General features: G+C 39.9%; 2 protein-coding genes across 2 annotated transcripts in view; both read left to right on the top strand.

Moving 5' to 3' along the window:
- Nucleotides 1-2997, top strand: part of fam91a1 (family with sequence similarity 91 member A1) — a 32731-nt gene extending 29734 nt beyond the window's left edge. Inside the window, exons 22-24 of the mRNA XM_041809211.1 lie at nucleotides 165-288; nucleotides 401-470; nucleotides 1950-2997. Of these exons, the coding sequence (XP_041665145.1) occupies nucleotides 165-288; nucleotides 401-470; nucleotides 1950-2135 (380 nt within the window). The 3' untranslated portion in view covers nucleotides 2136-2997. The remainder of the gene's footprint in view (nucleotides 1-164; nucleotides 289-400; nucleotides 471-1949) is intronic.
- Nucleotides 2998-13582: 10585 nt separating this feature from the next.
- lratd2a (LRAT domain containing 2a) lies at nucleotides 13583-17138 on the top strand. Its single transcript, XM_041808063.1, has 2 exons — nucleotides 13583-14818; nucleotides 16793-17138. The coding sequence occupies exons 1-2, from the start codon at nucleotides 14014-14016 to the stop codon at nucleotides 16867-16869; spliced, it is 882 nt and encodes a 293-aa protein (XP_041663997.1). The 5' UTR covers nucleotides 13583-14013; the 3' UTR covers nucleotides 16870-17138.
- Nucleotides 17139-19515: the final 2377 nt, after the last annotated feature.

Raw genomic sequence — 19515 nt, 5'->3', positions numbered from 1 at the left:
AGATGAGATTAATGATCTCAAGGAGGCTCTCCTTGTTGAATAAATTTATATAAATAAATAAGATAGTAAAGAGACAGTTCAGGTCCAGAACCAGACTATCAGTATTCCTGGTGTTTCATGTCGTCATGCAAGTTCTTCACACCCCTCTCCAATCTCTCCTCCAGCTCTTTCAATCGAAGATGAGTGGGTCCCTCTTGAACTGTGCTTTGGCATGCCCCTCTTCAGCTCTGAGCTCAACCGCAAAGTGTGTCGAAAAATCGCTTCACATAAATTGTGCAGCAACGAAAGGTGAGGAAAAAAAGCCCAGCCAGCGTCTGCAGAAACACAGCTTTGGTTTTAGAATGAGTAAAGTATGTTTCAGTGAGGACACAAAGCAATTTTTTTGGTGTTTTTTTTTCAGTCTTCAAGAGCTTCTTCACTCCAGCCGAAAGCTTTCGCTGAAGGTGTTGAGCTTCGTTCAGTCATTCCAGGTAAAAACACTCTGCTCTGTCTGACACATGGACATGAATGAAAGCGTTTCCTCCGCAGTACTGACAGAGATGAAATAAAATTATGTATTTTGAAAATATGGGCAGCCGGAAATTCAATTTTGAAGATTGAGTCAATTGGGGGTAATTGATAATCATTTTTAGTTGATTAAACTGTTTTTCAGTCTGATTAAAGCTCTTGGGAACTTTGGAATTTTGGAGCCCCCTGTGGAGAAAGCAGCAAGGGAAAACTTGTTTAATAGAGATGAAAACTTCCAGAAAAATCTGTAGTTTATGATTATATGTTGGCATCCTGCCTCTCTGCTGATTTAAAGGAGTATTCTGACCCTATTTGCATATGTTCACACAGTTATGATGTCATGATAAGGGGTCTAACAGTAGTTGTATTCATCAACCTTCACAGTTTGGTGAATGGAGAAAAGCGGCAACCACAGATGACAGTATTACCTGCCAGTATAGCTGGCTCTAATCCTTGTAACATTTTGCTAACCACTTTTAAAGAAACAACGAAGAAGAGGAAGGCAGGCATAACAATGACGAAAAGTTAGCTACAGGTTCAGTAGCAGAGGAGCGACTTGAACTACCTGCTTCTTTCTCTCCCCGCTGTTTTTAAAAATCCTCTGGATGTAACATCAGAGAGGGTGGAGGGCTGTAGCAATGCCAATACATTTTAAAGGCTATACACAGATACTCTGAAGTAGAGAACAGAGGCTATGAGTCTGTTTTCAGGCATCCTACTTAGACTCCTTGAGAACGTCAGGAATGGCTTACAATTAACCCAATTTTACAGAAATTCACCTGTCAGCCATCATTAGTAAAGATAATGCATGATAATGCAATTTTCCCTGTCTGATTTAAAAGAAAAGACTTGTTTCCTGCACGTCTCTCACCATTTAGGACACAATATAGTAGTGCAAAACACAGTGATGGACAACCTCAGTAATATGGGGCCATATATCTTAATCTCTTCTCTGTGACTGGCAGTTTCCATTTTTAATGCCAGCAAATGGAAGGAAATACGAACACTAATACAGTAATATGTAGATTAGACCAAAATATTGATCTTATGTAGTACATTTGAATGTCTGGCCCTCACAGCGTTTGTCAAAACAAAATCTGGCCCATGTTCAAATGTAGTTGATTACCCCGGTCTAGATTCAGTGATGATTAGTAGAATCAAGCTGTTGCCCTGCTACAGTAGCTGAACTACAGTGTGCCTTAAATGATAAATTAGCATGTGATGAATACAGTATTAAAGATTCAGTGTGTTGAGTTCAGACCTTAATCATGCTGTGTTAACACTGACAGCCCTAGTTTTTCTAAATCTCCTCTGATAGTTCATCAGACAGAAGCCATTTTTCTTCTTGGTGACATTTTTCCTCTCTGGAGACCTGTACCTGCTCCCACGTGTGCCCCCCCTTTCTGTGTCCTGATCCCTGACTCCTTCTCCTCTATTGGCAGAATGGTAACCTGACCTCTGACCTGGACAGCGGCGTGTCGAACCCTCTCAGTCAGCCCCCGGCCGAGTCCGGCGTCCCCCTGCCCGCCCTCAACCTCCTTTTCAAGGACGGGCAGCTGAAGGAGTGGAGCGGGCGGGCCCCGCCTCCTCTGGACATCTCCGCTCTGCAGAAGGACCAGCCCACATAAACTAACCCCTCCCCTCCAGACACACACAAAAAAACCACAGAGAGTTTATGAGAAGATTCTTAATCGAGGTCCAACACTGCATCTTCATATCTGCTCACGAGGAAACGCTTTCATTCCATCGTGGGAAAGTCCTCGCCAGCACTTTGTCATCATCGTATGAGGACTCATCCTCAGACACTAGTTTGAAACCCCTCCTCCGCTCCCCCCCCCTCTGTGAATCCTTGTGTTCGTAGCACGGCAGTGTTATCTGTTGGAGTGGTGCTATTATCTCAGTATAAAACAACAATGCAGGTCAACAGCACGCCACATGGAAGAGCGATTAAGCGGATGTCTTCTCTCCGCTGACGAGCCCCCCACCCCCCTTCAATCAGTGGATGTGTTGTGATCATTGAAAGCCGAGTGTAAAGTGTTTGATATTGTATAGATGTTTAAAAAAGTGTTGAACAAACTTCTTCAGGAATAATCGAAGATATGCATCTAAGAGGACCACGTCTTTGACCTGGAGTACAGATAAAGACCCCCATCCTCCCCTGTGTTGTCTCATGTTTAGTGATCTGATGATGCATGATGCTGTTGCACAACACGCACCATTAAAAATACTTTCCTCTTCACTTGTAATCAGTATCGGGGGCATTTATAATTTGCACTGCGCAGGATTTCTCCAAGCCTGTGGATGAAGTAATTTCATGTTTTTTTAATGTAAAGGTTTGATCCCGTGTTATGCGCACATTATTTCATTCAGAGCTGGTGTTTGCCATAAAAAATGTTTCCTTTTGGAAACTTGGACATGTTAGAAAAAAGTGGGTATTAAAGAAACTGCTGTTTTTTATGATTTTTCTCAGTAAAGAGGAACCAAAGACCATTTTCTTTTCATGTGTAATGATTTTAAGAGAATCTTTGAATGTTTTTCTTTGATTTTGTTGCCTTATGACTCATCTCAGCCAATCTCACACTGACAGGTCTTTGATCAAACTCTAGATTCGGTTTTGCATCTTTAGTTTTTTTTTTTTTATTCTGTTTCTGCCTTTTGCGATGATTTATGTGCATTTCAATGAGTGTAAATAACCAGTTAAGTGGCCACAAGCTTCCACCAGTCAACCCCTTTATTTAGATTATTGTTGTGAAGCTGAGAGAGGGAACAGTCATGTCTGTGTGTGACCCGGGCCTGCTGCCATTGTTGTCTGCTGCCAGTATCTCCCTCTGGACTCACTCCAGTTTGTGTGCAGCGCTGTGTGGTGCACTCTCGACCAGATCGCCTCACACTTGAAGGGATTCTGTTTAGAAAATGTGCTCTGTAGTTTAACCTCCTGAGACCTGAGCTTTTGTTTGTAGAGTATTTGAGTTTCTTCCATGTACTTGGGATCAGTAAGGTCTGATAAGTTTAAGCAGAAACCTTTAGGGAAATTTTACTTTTCAAAGACCAAGAAAAATTCCCTAATCTTACAAAAAAATTACCAAATTTTTCAGTGAAAAGTCTTTCACATATTTTTAAAGTTTCCCATTAAAGGGATATATTTGGTAGCAATAGTAGGGGCACTACCCTCCGGAGATTTCAGTGAGCGCTGGCCCTTTAAGAAGGACTCACTGGTCGTACTTACAGGGAAGAAAAGGGTATGGTTTCTCTGCAGTATTTAGAGAGTTTTATGTAAAAATGGGCCAAGAAACAGTATCAGCTCAAATGAAAGTTTTTGAAATATTTTATTTTTCACCCAGAAAGCCTCTGTGTTTGGCACTATTTTGCAATGCAAAGTTCGGCCATGTGTTCTTCCACCACAGTGAATCATCATCTCCTGTTTAGCTGTACTGCTTGGGCATGTGGGCTTTGACAGAAGCTTTTAATGTTTTTGAAAGAGTGTAAGTTTGAGCCAACATTGTTTCTTGACCCATTTTTACTTAAAAATCACTAAATTACACAGAGAAACTCTACCCCTCTCTTATGCTGTATATACTAGCTTCTCAGTGAGTCCTTCCTAATAGTAGCCCCATTTTTCTTTGAATAGTCCTCAAAACTTTATCATAAAGCCTAATCATTCCTATAAATCTTTTCCAAAAAAATTCCTTCAATTTTTTTAGCAAATTTCCCAAATATCAAAGCAAATTAATAGAAAATTACTTTCAAATTTTCTGCAAATTCTGTAAAAACTATTTTAGAAATTCCTCAAATCCAACAAAAACAATGGAAAACATCCCCAAATCCCACAAATTTCTATGATATTGCTGAAAATATTAAAGGTCAACCCCTACCCCTAAATTCCCAATCCAATTCCCAAAAATTTAAGAATAAATTTCCCACATTCCATGAAAATACCCAAAAAATTCAAAGCAGTTTCTCTGAATCTTTCAATGAAATTCTCCAAAATACACAAACATATCCCCTGAATATCCATGAAAATACCTGATAATTTCTGAGCAAATTCTCCAAATTATCTAAACAGCAAATTCTTCCAGTGTTTCCAGCTAATTTATTCAACTTTAATGGAGATTCTAGACTCAAAAATTCTAATAGCAGAAAATCTAATGATGTGGGACAGCCAAATGTAATGTCCTTATATGTGCATGCAGGGTCTAAGGAGGTTAAAGAGATGGAAGCTTTGACCTGTGGGATGGATGTTGGCCCTCCATAAACTCTGTAAATCTCCTGGCTTTTTATCACATTCAAAGTTAGCCTTAGTTTCTCTTTTATTTTGAAGGACTCTGCCTTCTGCAGTTCTTGGCCCACCTGTGGTTGTTTTTAAAAAAAGAGATTATTAAAAGGTCCTGTTGAAGCATGAAGACTGTGTAGAAACTGTCGTGCGTATGTTGTGTATGCGTGTGTATTGTACACCTCACTTTTGGTGTGTTTTCATACACACCCACCTTTCATGTCTGTTATCTAGTTACAGTACTCGGTCATCTCGGATCCCTGCCCCCCGTCCCACTGGCATAAATCCACCACAGTGTTTGAAAAATGATAGTTTTATATGTCACCATATATTTTAGAAACTCTTTGTTGTAGCTTGTTTAATGGGACTGTAAATATCATGACAGAGTTAATAATTAAACCGGTAAAAAAGAAGAAAGTGACATTCCTTCTACACGCCTTTTCCTTCCATCCCTGCTCCTCATCAACCCTCTGCTCCAGATACATATTATGATTATTACAAATAAATATGTAAAAAGTATATGAAAGTATAAATAAATATGTAATAAATTTTTCCTCCTTGAAAATGGCTCCTAGTGTTTGTTATCCTGCGGTTTTGTGCTGCAGCTCAGACATGTAGCCAATCACATTACATGATAATAAGCCTTACACGCTGTTTTCCCAAGCCAGGTGGAACAGATGGAGCTGGAGGAGTAAGATACGGACGCTCCCTCCATCTGCCTCAAGTACATACTGGTACACCTGCCTTTGTGTACGGTGGCCAGCAGGTTCGACAGAGCTGCGACAGCCCAAATGATTTACAGATGAGGAAGAATTTATAAGCCCCACTATGAAAATGGCCTTTTTGTAAAAAGTATTTCCCATGTGCTGTTAAACAGATAAAGAATTCTAAACCCAGCTTTCCAGACATGCTAGTTTTATTTTGGATGCTAACATTATTTTACTTTGCACACAGAGAAAAAATTATTTCACAAAAAACTACCAGGCAGGCCACTCCACAGAATTGACCAAAACCCAGAGAACAGGCCCTCCAAAGTTGTGATTACCTCCGCCAAAGAGGCTATGTGATTGGGTGGGTTTGTTTGTTTGATTGTTAGCAACATAACTCAAAAAGTCATGGATGGATTTTCAGGCAATTTTCAGGAAATGTCAGAAATGGCATAAGGAAGAACTGATTAGATTTTGGGAGTGATCTGGTTCACCATCTGGATCCAGGAATTTTTGAAAGGATTCTCTACTATTGGGAGATAGGGCTAATGGTGGAAGTCTGCGCTGTTACCACTTTCCACCAGGAGATGGCGGACATGAGTAACGTCAATCCCAGCAGCATCCCAGTTTTTGGTGTGTTTCTATTCAAAGTTTTGGAGTTTATAGAGTTTAAAAGACGCACGCCCAGTCGAGGAGATGAGTCGGAGCGCAACAGACAGAAAGACAGCAAATTGTAGCGAGAATACTCACAATGCTGGGAGGAACAGAGGAATATTCACCCTCTGCCATGACTTTCAGTCATCCGGTGAGACCATGGGTGCTTCTGCCATGACAGTCCACATGTAGCAAAGCCAATGCTTTGCCTTACCATGTCTCCACCCCACCGGGGAGAGAGTAATCAGCGAATTAGATTTTGGGAGTGATCTGGATCACCGTCTGGATCCAGGATTTTTTTAAAAGGATTCTTTAATATTGGGAGATAGAGCTAATGGCGGAGGTCTGCGTTTTCTAAGTGCTTTTCTAGTTAATTGATGTCATCAGTGCATGTGTGTAATATTAGTAGCATTGGTGCTAGCATCATGGCTAACAGTTACCTCATTTTGATGCTGAAAAGCATGTTAAACTAATATTGAGTCCTAATGTTGAAAGTTTTTTTTTTTTTTTGGTAACACCTTTTAACAACTTTTCCTGCCATATTTTGTTATTTCTTGCTTTTCACCAGTTTTGCATAATTTACACCCATTTCTGCCACTTTTAAACACAATTTCATCAAATTTTATGCCCATTCTTTTACTTTTAAGATGTTTTTGCAACTTTAAAAACCCTTTCCACCACTTTTTCTGCACATTTGTGAGACATCTTAACCAATTGTTGACACTTTCTGCCCACTGTTGCCACTGTTGTCCCATTATTGCCATTATTAACCCCTTTTCACCGCTTTGTACACCCATTGTATCCACATTTAACTATTTGTTGTGCCCATTTTTGCCAGTTCAACCCATTTCTGCCACTTACTGCCTATTTTTCTGCCTCAGTCAACCCATTTTGCCAGTTAAACCAAATTTTCCCCATTTTTTAATACAATTTCAACACATTTAATACACTTTAAAGCCAGTTTTACAACTGTTAATCCTTTTACCACTTTTTTATGACCCATTTTTGCCACATTTTCCTATATTTTTTACAGCTATTTTCTAACTTTAATCACATTTTACCCATTTCTATTACTTCTAAAATCCTGTTTCACTGCCTTTTCTGCCAATTTTTTTTTGCCATTTTTAACCCATTTGATTCCGTTTTTCAGAAAAGGGATTTACATTTTTAAGAAGGTTATAAGCTTCAGCACAAATGAATAAAATAAAGATATTTGTTGCTTTGAAAAAAATGAATGTTATTCATGTAAAAAAAATAAGTCATAGGAAAATCCATTCCCTCCCCCACTCTCTTTCTCAACCTTTCAGAAAATGTGTGCTACAACGAGCCGTTCTTGGATTTTCCCCTCATGATGTCATGTGGGGAGCTAGGACTGCCCCCAGGTTTGGTTGGCCCTCCACGTTTGGAAGAAAGTTCCACCCTCCTCTCCTGATCCTCCTCTCCTCTGCCAGCTGAAAGCAAGATCAAGAGAGCTACACCCATTTCCTGAGAGGGGCAGAGTCAGACAGCTCAACAACATTTAAAGCCACAGACACAGAAACAGCTCGTTATGAGCGGGGATGAAACAGAGGGTTTTTTTTCAGCCACAGATTTCACAGGCATGTTTTGGGGACCTCTGAGACTAATATGAATTTGTCTTAAAAGAGTAAGAGTATGTCCCCTTTAACTTTATAATGGACCATGATTTTGCTGACCTCCATGGGCCCTCAGTTTGGCTGGGCCCCAGAAAGCTCTCCTCTTTATCCCTCATTTAGACCCTGGTAGCCTTGCTACCACCTGCCAGGTGGACCCTCACCTAATTGCTCATGTCTCCCAGGTCTCCCTGCTCCAGTAATTTCCCAGCACCACAAATTACAATGTGTCACCAGCAGGGCACCAGGGGTGAAAACTGGGTCATGCCACCTGAGGATAGGAAGCTCTGAGAAGATATCAAATGTGCTGCATTTCATCAGTCAAACAGTTCATTTCTCTGCTAACACCCTCAGACCTGCTGCTGACACCCAGGAAAGGTGTAATTCACCGCTGAATTCACTCTCTGTTTTTTATTTCTTCACTCCACCTGTGTTTCTCTGCTGCAGAGTTTAAGGATGAAATGGGAGAAATAAAAAGAGGGATAAAAAGGTTTGACAGAGAGCAGGACTGGTTTTTGAAAGGTCAGTGATAGTAAAATGATAGTGGCTGCTTATCGTCTGAAAGTGGAAGTAGAGCTGCAGATAAAGTTACTTTGAATTGTGTTTCATTACCATCAGGTCACGACAGAAATTTACCACTAAATACACTGAAGACTAAAAGAGATAAAAGTAGTACTAGTTTATCTGTGTAGAAAAAGACAAAAAAGGGAAACATTGAAACATGACAAAGGCTAGTGCTGTTCTTAGTGGTATGCTAACATGCAGACAACAGTGCCGTGAAAAATTTCCCCCCTTTCTGATGACTGATTATGATTTTTTGCATATTTATCACACTAAAATGTTTCGGATCATCAAACAATTTTAAAATCTCACAAAGACAACCCAAGTAAATACTAACTGCAGTTTCCAAATTATGATTTTATTTATTAAAGGAGAAAAAATCCAAACCTATCATGTGAAAAAGTAATTGCCCTCCCTTGTTGAATCATGAATCAACAGTGGTGAACACATGCTACTTTCAGGGTTATGGCAATTTAGAGGGTTAAAAACAAAGATTGTTCATTTGAAAATTGCATCCTGTATTCCTGTTATATTGAAGGTATGTTCGTGTGCGTGTTGGTGTGCATGTGTTTACGCACAAGAAAGATGTGGTATAATCAGCGGTTCTTATGGCATTTTCTTTGATTTATGTCTTTGAAGTGAAAGATAAAAGATGATTTAAAATCCCGTTTCATTAACATGAACTTTGCAACTATGTCTGCATCAGAAATAAAAGTTTAGACCCAAGACACAGCTAATCCCTGCAGAGTAGAATGTAAACAATACAGCCATGTGCGTCCACTTGTTTATACAGGTGCACATGCTAATAAGTGGCATTATTTAAATAAACTGGCATCTATAGGGTTAAAATTATGTAAATTAATGAATTCACATTTGCTGTATATGAGGAGGACTGGAGTTCAGGACAAAAAAAAAACAAAAACATTTTTTCTTTCATGTTTAATATTCCTAAATATAGCCAATGTCCTAAAAGGGCTTTAAGAGGGAAAGTGTGATTTTTTTGTGTATTTGTTGTAACTGCACAAAATGTAATAGTCTGTCAAAATCAGCATTGCTGATAATCATTGACATATCCCAGACTGATGATCCCTGCACAAAAAAATCCACTTTGCATTTATCAAATGTAAAATAATTCATTTTTTGTCATTTTTGGCTAGAAGAAGCATGTAAATTAACTGGCATTTATAGGGTTAAAACAATGAAAATTAATTCACATTTTCTATACATGAGAAGGACTAGAGTTGAGGACAAAAAAAAAAAGGTTTCATGTTTAATAATTTCAAATATATCCAATGTCCAAAAAGGGCTTTGAGAGGGAAAGGAGGGACTGGGGGTTAAATAACTTTGAGGGGTAAATAATGAAATAACTGGGGAAAAAGGCAAATATGGCTAAAAAGACACAAAAAGGGTCAAGAAAGACAAAAAGGGGAGGGAACATGAAGAAAATTTGTTTAAAAAATGGCAAAAATTGGTTGAGAGAGACAAAAATTAGCAAAAATGGTGAAAAGCAGTTAAAAAGTGTGGAAAAATTGGTCAAAGAGGCAAAAATGGGTCAAGTTTTTGACACATTGTTCAGACGAGCCAACATATTTTCTTAGCCTCTTTTTACGTAAATCTTGTTAAACTACGTGGATAAAACAATCCCATGTATAGCCACCATGCGCCGGATCTCTGAGCCAAACACCTCATACCAACCCAACTTCAAAAATCCCGAAGTATCCCTTTAAATGTGCAGTTCTGTGATGGAAACCAAATGCCAGGGAATTTACTATTTCCTAAAACCTTTTGCCCGGTTTTGTCTTGACCTCTAAACCTGTGTGAAAAAATCTGATCTAAACCCTGTAACCTGGGTCAAACATTACTAAACAGGAAGACCATTCAGTGTGGCTTACGTAAGGTTTGAAATCTCACAGTGTGATAGTGAGCAGCTCTGGTAAAGCTCAGTCTCTTAATTAACCTGATAGTCTTCAAGCAGAGCTCTAAAGCCTCTATGCTAATCTGCTGAGTCCACCGTGGACAATGAGGTCTTTCAACCTGTTAAACCAGACTCATGAGGGACAAAAAGATCACTTCTGCTGTCGAGACGCGTCCTCTGTCATATCTACTGTACCGGGTGACTTTGCAGTCATTTTTTGTAACAGTTCCCTCCTGTGGGTGCTCAGCTCAGTGCTGAGGTCAGACTCAGGTCAGCCTGCCCTGTTAAAGCTGGTTTCTCGCTCTTTTCAGACAGGCTGCTTCTTTTTAGTGTTGAATTTGCTCACACCATTAGCATCTCTCACTCACAGCGCCACCGTTTCCAGGACAGGTACGCTCACTCACAAACTGCTGCAGCATGTGCCATTTCTGGGCCCTGTGGGATACAGTAGTGAGAGAAGAGCCCATAATGAGAGAGAGTACATGAAGGCTACTAAACACTACAAACATAATGGAGAGATTATGGTCCCACTAGGAGATGGTAGGAGAGTAAATGACAGCAAAGCTTCAGTTCATCTAAGGAGAGACAGGTGGTCCAAACAGTAAAGTATCCACAGATGTTCCCTTTAAACTCTTGCAGCCACAGTTACCGTAGAAAGCAGGATGCAGCTTTTTCTGCTCTGCTTTTTTTCTCTACTGCAGGTTTTTGATCTGAATCTTTGATGTGAGTGAATAAAAAAACCTCCAAACAAAATAATGCAGTCAAAAATGTAAAGAAACGTGAACATATTTAATTTTTTGTCTCAGTTCAGTCTGATGTCGGGGGAGACTAGATGGTGGAATCCAGACAGAGTCAAGAAAAGGACTGAACAAAATATCTGACCTTTTAAAAGATGTTTTAATAATGTTGGGGGTATCTTTCTAACATGTTAAAACACCAAGGAAGAACTTATTTTATACTTGACACTGAGAGGTTTAGTATCTTTGATGTAAAACCAATCACTAAATATTCAAGCTTTCAGCTAGATTGTGGCTGCTGTATTTGGATCTTGATGGTTTACATAATCACAAGAATGGCTGCCGTCTAGTGAAGTATGGGGTAATGCAGCAGTTGTGCAAATAATCCTGATGATGAGGAGAAAGTACGCTGACGGCCTAGTGGGCAGACTTTAAACAAGTTTCGCATTAGTGGGAACTTTTGTTACTGTTAAACAGACCTAGTACATGAACTGTTATCAAAGTTGAATTCTGTTAACTTATTAACAGTCACCAGAGTAATTCCTGATGCCTCCATCTCTGATTATAACACAAAGTCTCATAAAAAACAAATGCATGTCCTCTTAGGGCTTCCGTACATTCTGAATAATTCAATGAAAAATGAATCCACTGATGGGAGCTCCTGCTACATAATGATGATGATGATAATACAAACTTTAATTTGTCAGGCTGCTGTGTCAGATGAGGTCAGTTGGACTTAAGTCATTGATCAGGTGGAATTCATTTGATCAGAGAAAAGTAGAAATAAGCAGAGAGGATTTTTATGGTGGCCCAAAAGTGCAACATGAAATGGTAAAGTATGGAAGCCAAACAAATGTGCAAAAAGTGCAACACAAATATTTCAAAATCTAAAACACGTCTACAAAATTTGATACAAATGAACAAAGTTTGATGCAAAATGTCAAAGTCTAAACCATTTTTCAAAACTTGATATGATTTTACAAAATCGGGTACAAAATGACAAAGACTAAAATTATTCGTTTCCAATTTCATAACAATTTTCCAACTTTTTAATGTTGAATTGGACTTGTTGGTTTGTAAAATGTATTTTAGTTTGGTCATTTGTAAAAATTTTTTGCTAATGTAAATTTGTTTCATGAAATGTAACGGTATTTTGGTTAAAACAAATTTGTTCCAGGCTCTGTGAAAGTGTTTCAGACTTGTTAATTCTGTATTTCACTTCCAGGCCACCGTAGATTTTGATTTGTTTAACTCAGGTTTTCTTAAAACCTTACATGTCTGTGAAGATGGAAATATCAGAGGGACAGAGAAATAGCATTTCTTTGAAAAATAATACCCTTTGTGCTATAGATGATATCATTTTAAAAATACGGAAAATGACATCATTCTTCCTTATTTCTTTAACCCCCAAGAGTGACCCTCTAGACCCGTCTCTAACTTAGGCCAACCCCCAATGCAACCCCCAACCATTGCCTTAGGGTTCTGATGTTGGAATAACTTTTTAACCCTTTTCATCACTGTTTCTGTCCTTTTCTCCCAAGTTTTTCCACATTTTTCCACTTTTATCCCATTGTAGCGATTTTTAACGGCTTTTCACCATTTTCCCATCAATGTCTTGCCCCCTTTTTTGCCTCTCTTGACCCATTTATTATGCCTCTTTAACCATTTTTGTCACTTTTTGAACACTTTTCACCATAACCTCTCTCTTTTTGTCCATTTTTGCATCTCTTCACCAATTTTTGCCATTTTTAACCACTTCTCACTATTTTCGGTCCCTTTCTGCCTTTCTTGACCCACTTTTTTTTCTCTTTTAACCCATTTTTTTCCACTTTTTTGCCATTTTTCACAATGTTCCCTCCCGTATTTCATTATTTCTCTCTTAACGTGTTTGTAGTTCCCTTGTACTTTGGTCTCTGGCATCTTGTCAGTTTTGCACATCATGGCTTAGCTATGACATCTGACGTTACTTTCCAAATATTCTAGTCAGTTTGCCCATGCACATTGTTAACATTAGTAAAAAAGAAAATTTGGGTTTAAGAAAAGGGGGTTGCATTTTAATTAGGTTAGATTGTACTGCAGCAACAATAAATCTCTTTATTGTTGTTTTTATAAGAGTGATTATTACTCAGGTTCAAAATTAAATATGGTTATTACAGCTTAACTTTACAATGGACCATGATTTTCCTGACCTCCATGGGCCCCCTATTTGGCTGGGTCCCAGAAACTCTCCCCTTTATCCCCTCTCATGGGCAGCCTGCCCCTGTCTACTGCATAAAACGCTTATTAATTACGTCAATGAAATATTTAAACTATAGCCTTCTTGTAAAATCTGTAATGAATCAGCATCATTGACCTTTATTATTACTATGGTGCAGTAACTAACGTGTAACTCTAAAAACATTTTGTATGGAGTGGAGCAACAAACCATAGAAGTTTGAGATAAAAACGCATTATTTCATTATTTTAGTAACGGTTAAGATGTCTTGAAAGAAGCGAATATTTGAGATGCTGTGATGAAAATGACGCACACTTCCTCTTTAAAAGCCTGGTTATGTGTCTGGGTGTGTGTGTCAGAGGAGAGTCAGTGTGGCGATGCCGAGACACAGATCTGCTTTCAGTCGGACGGATCTACATGCTGCACAGCGCCATGGACTAGTTAACCAGGCGTAAATACAGTAGGGAGCTTTGGATTTTAACTCCCAGTGTTTCCTGTCTGACAGCTGACAGGCGGAACTTTACGCAGGGAAACAGCAGGAGAGTCTACAAGGCTCCACCTGAGGAATAATCCTCCTCGACACCACTTTGTTTCCTTCTTCTAAATCCACTTGTTGATGGGAATTATCAGACTATCCGGGCGATCGTTTCACGGAGTTATTCTTATGCGTAATTTGGATGAAAGCCTGTCTGGCGGCGGAGCTGAGAGAGTTTGAACCCCGCGAGCTTCAGTAACAGATGGTGGTGATGTTTGGCGACCGGTAACAGCTCATCAGATCGTGTTACATAGACAGGCTGCCGCCAGGTGAGCAGCGGCATGGGGAACCAGATGGACAGGCTGTCACATTTAAGTTACGCAGAAGTTCCCACAGTGGACCCGAACGGTGTGGACACGGAGGACGGTCCACGGATCGGTGTGTCTTATATCTTTTCAAACGATGACGACGAGCTGGAGGACGGCTGCGCGGCGGATGGCACACCGAGAAACCTGAATCAGGAAGAGAAACAATACGATCAGCGCGACGAGGTGGAGTGCGCCGTCTACAACAGAGAGGAGTGCATTTACGAGAAGAGCGCCAAGAGTGCCAGCCTGGAGGTGTACTCTCCGGAGAATCTACTTAACAAATGCAAAGCTGGGGATCTGGTGGAGTTTGTGGCCACGGGGCAGTACCCACACTGGGCTGTTTATGTGGGGGATTTCCAGGTGGTGCACCTGCACAGAGCCGAGGTGAAGAACAGCTTTCTGACGGATGCGAGTCAAGGCAGGAGGTGCAGGATTGTCAACGACTTTTACAGATTCAAAGCTCTGGGCGCGGACATGGTGGTGCAGAATGCCATGGAGCAGGTGGGCTTAAAGGACCGAGAGCTGAGCTGGAGGAACTCGGAGTGTTTTGCAGCCTGGTGCATGTTCGGCAGGAGGGAGTTCAAAATGGGCGGGGAGATCCGGATAGGCAAACAGCCGTACAGGTTGAAAATCTTCATGTCGGACAAACATTCGCACGTGCTGGAGTTCCAGAGTTTGGAGGATATGATCATGGAGAAGAGGAGGAACGATTACCTGGGCAGGACAGCCGTGCTGCAGGAGCTGGCTGCACATTTCAGCAGCGTGGAACCGATAAAAAGTGAGCCAGGAGGGGACTGATGTGGGCCAAATGTTGTACTAGAGTAGCCTTTATCAGACTGGTACACCCTGCTTTAATCTATAGCAAGCCTTCATTTTACTTCTGTTTGTTTTTAAAGCTCCTGTGAGGAATTTAAACAGTATTCTAAACAGACTGAACTTAATAAGGACGTCTCATACAAAAACAAATGAGAGCAGCTTTAACATTTACTTTTTCTATAGTGTCATTTTTATGATTGTGTCCAACCTGGGGTGAGATAACAGGTGAGAGCCTTTTCAGCAATGCAGTTGTCCGTATTACATTTCAGGAACGAATCTACATCTGTTTAAATCATGAAAAAAAGCATAGGCTGACTACACTATGTGATTTTAAGACCAGTTTGAGGCCCAATTTGCCCCCTGAAACAGGTTTGATGTTTACAATTCCAGGTTGAGATATTATACCTGTAATTGTCGATGAGAGTGAGCGGATCATATTCTCTACAATGCTTTTGTTTTTTGCTGCAGAACAGGACAGTTAGCTGAGGATGTCAAACATCCTCCATATTTGTTTACTTCTCTAGTCACGTGACCAAATCCCCTAGTGCAATGGTTCCCAGCTGATCAGGCACCTCAGCAAGACTATGAGAAATCATGAGCATACGGGCGTATCCATCTGCTTTGCAAGGTAACTGAAACATATCACAAGTTCCATAAAAAGCCATTTCAAACTTCAGGAATTGTTCTCAAACCAGACCTTGTAGAATTTTAGTTGACGACTCCTGGTCTAGGGTGTACATTTAGATAAGTATGATGTAAAAAAATCCCATGAGGCTGTCTTAATGTCTGTTTTCCCCTATGTTTTTAACATTTTTAAATGGTCTAATGAAGTGGTTCTCAACTGGTTGGACATCAGGACCCAACACCACCTCCATGAGAAATTGCAACCAAAGTTTTGATAAATGTTTAGTCTCCTGATATCAAGATTTTCCTCTGTGTTCGAATCCCACAAACTTCTGCATTTTGGCGTTGTCTATTCTAATGCTAAGTTTTTTGTTTGCTAGCGATAGCATTGCGTTTATTGTTACATCATTTCTTGCTGCATTCTAATTGGTTGGTTTGTCCAGGGGTTCTCAAACTTGTCCGCCTGCAACCACTAAAATAAAGGTGCCAGAGACCGAGGACCCCCACTGTACCTGAAGGTGGCTAAAGCAGAGTTGAATGCAGCCGTGCAAATCCAAGAAAAGTTGTTTGGAAAATTACATTTTAAGGGTTTTTAGAAACACAATATGATTTTAGCATAAATCTCGCCAAATAACCATGTGTTTATTTTTTTTTAAACTATTTTTATGCATATATTTGCATAGAAATTGGTAAAATATACAGTTTTAGATTATTGTAGAATATTCCTTGTTTCATGGAAGGCACCTGGCGACCCCAACATTGAGAACCACAGGGCCAGTCGATGTAGGCCGTAGCAGTAGTCACATTGTTACATGGTCATCCTAAATTTTTGAAATTGTCAGAATTTTATCTATGCGTCACCATGACAACAGCCATCTGTCAACCTGTCTTACTGTGCCATGTAGGACAATCGCTTAGAGCCAAGACTAAAGATATCACCATGATTGGCCATCTTTGCCCAAAATCCCACAGTGATTACCAGTCTTTACACATGTACAGGACAAGATCAACAAGATGAGACTCACTCTTATTCCACATGGGGTGCCAAAAATCTACCCAAACCCAGCCTTCCTCACAGGAGCTTTAAACGGTGTAAACATGACAAATGAACTGATTCTGGTTTCTAAATACGACTTTGTTATTGCCTTAACAGCCCTGATGCTTAATGGCCTTAGCAGTTTAAAATTCACTGATCTGAGTTTAGTCAACAGGACTTTATTTCTCCACAGAATGATTGTTTTTATAAGAGCTTTACACATCTGTCTTAAAGAGTCCTGATTCTGTATGTGACGATGATTTGCTCTGTTCATAGTGTGTCCTGTTACTTTATCCTCTTGGAGCTCACAGGGAGTCAAACTCTCACACCAGCACATCACAAACAAATGGTGATTATTGTTCCAGTCATCAGAGTCTGAAGTAAAACGTCTGTCTCTTCTATAAATGTGGCTCCTGTCATGTTTCAGAAGATCTAGCTACTGAAGGGAAAGTTTGGTGGTGTTTGGAATACTTTCCTGACCATTTATCTCATTTTAAATTACTGTGATTTTGATCATGCCTTTCATTTTTGCAGCATCAAATTTTTCCTTTTTCTTTTTAAAATCATGTAATTATCAGAAGTGCAGCCTCTGGCCTGTTCTCCGCTTCTAATGGTGAAACTAATAAATGGCATATTCACGTGCCAGTTTAAGTGCTTACTTTACTAAGAGGCTTGTTTTTAACCATACTGTTACATCAGGAAAGAGCCTTTAATTCTTAAAGTGTTTGGTTTTATTTGCTTTTTAAAAGGTCAGACCAGTTGCTTAAATGTGGTTGTGAGTCTGATACCTTCCAGGGCTGCATGAAGAAGTTTTATGGAAGTCGGCTAACTGCCAGCTTAATGAATTATTGTCTTGCATGGCTGGTTCACGTGTAGCTGTGGTGAAACATGTGAAAGCAAATTAAGGGATGATGTGTTAAAATCCAGGCTATTATTTCACCCCGTTGGATGTTTGACCCTTTTATTGATTTTATAAATCAATCATGGTCAATATAATTTGGATTTTTAACAAAATAAATAAAAAACCTTTTCAATGTCCAAATGAATACAGATTTCCACAAAGTAATGCTAAACAAATAAAAATCTATTATGTAAAAGAAGTGACTGCATAAATATTCACCCCCTTCAAGTCAGTATTTAGTAGAGTCACTGCAGTTTTCCTAAACTGCTCAAGCTCTGTCAGGTAGACAGGGGTCAGGTGTGAACAGCCCTTTTCAAGTCCAGCCACAAATACTTTATTGGATTGAGGTCTGGGCTTTGACTCCAGAAAATTCTCCTTGTTGTCTTTAACCATTTCTCTGTAGCTTTCTATGTATGCTTCGCCTCATTGTCTTGCTGGAAAATAAATCTTCTCCCAAGCCATAGTCCTCTTACAGACTAAATAAGAATTTCCTCCAGGATTTTCCTTCATTTTGCTACATTCATTTACGCTCTACCTTTACAAACCTTCAAGAGCCAGCTGCTGAGAAGCATCCCCACAGCGGGATGCTGCTGCCACCTTGCTTCACAGTGGGGATGGTGTGTTTGTGGTGATGTGCAGTGTTTGGCATCTTTTCTGATGGCCAAAAAGGTTCACTTTAGTCTCATCAGACCAAAAAAAAAACTTTCTTCCACTTGACCATGGAGTCTCCCACAAGCCGTTTGGTGAACTCTAGTCCAGATTTATTCTGAGTTTCCTTCAACAGTGGCTTTCTCTTTGCCACTCTCCTATGAAGCTTTGATGCAGAGTCTCTCTCATCTCAGCTGTTGAAGCTTGTAACTCCTTCAGAGTAGTCATAGGTGTCTAGGTGGCCTCTCTCACTAGTCTCCTTCTTGCATGCTCACTCAGTTTGTGAGGACGGCCTGATGCAGATTTCCAGATGTGCCATATTGATTCCATTTCTTTATGATGGATTTAACTGAACTCTGGGGATGTTTTGTGCTTTTGAACTGGACCTTTAACTGGTGGTTGCAGCCCTGCTCCCAGTATCCAGATAATGAGCAAAAATTAAATTGCTATCTGAAATTGAAAGTGAAAAGAAATAAAGGAACATTTGCCTCCTGAACAGAAAAACAGTGTTTGGTCGAGTGAGTTTTGCAGATTAACAGACAAAAACAACTGTCTCTCTATCAGAACAATAAATGTTAGCAGCTTTGTGGACCATCTGTCCACTTCAGTATAAAACCAGGACTTGGAAATGAGAAGTTGGTGGTTTGACCACCTATAACCTTGAGTTACTGTTGCATTAAAAAGGCCTCTGAATAATCATTGCACAGTTCCAGAGAGAGCTTCGTTTTCATCGCAGCCCTAAAGTACACGAGGGAACATTGTTATACCATGTATTATACAGCCTTGATGTGGGGAACATAATACCCATGGAAAGAATGCCCATTGTGCCCTGATTATCGCAGTGATAGACTTACATTCTTACAGTTATGTCTGAAATGTTTCAGTCCTAAAGCCTTATCACCAAAGACCGTTTCTTTGTGCTGCTCTGTTTGTAGCTTCCACTCCTTTCTTTCTGCTTGACTCTAACTTGGAGAGGTGTGATACTCTCAAGGTTAACCTGAAGAATAGACAAAACAGAGAACCTGACAAATTCTGGCTTTATATAAAAAAGTACTTCTCTGTTAACTCTCTGCAACAATAACTCTGTTTTACCAGTTTTCCTTGCAGAAAGACCTTGTTGTTGAACTGAATTGTTTCTATAGCTTTCCAACATTCTAACCATTCATGGCAGTAAATTAAATGCTTCAGTCATGTTTGATAAAAATCACAGCAAACAATCAGACATGTGCGGTATGCTACATATGGCACATAACGTATGCTGTACTCGCAGCTACATGGCTGCATTTGCTTTAATGGTCCTTGTAATCAAATTAGCTCATGGTAAATCCTCCTCAGGGTCTCGTCAAGTTCAGCTTCTCTAAGTCTATTAGACACTTTTATATTGAACCAAGAGGCTTTTAACAAGACAGGAGAGCAGCTGTACAGATGTTACTGCTGCATCTGCAGAAGT

This window comes from Cheilinus undulatus, linkage group 16 (genome assembly GCF_018320785.1).
Source record: "Cheilinus undulatus linkage group 16, ASM1832078v1, whole genome shotgun sequence".
Lineage (NCBI taxonomy): Eukaryota > Metazoa > Chordata > Actinopteri > Labriformes > Labridae > Cheilinus > Cheilinus undulatus.
This window is presented reverse-complemented; position numbering and strand designations above follow the sequence as displayed.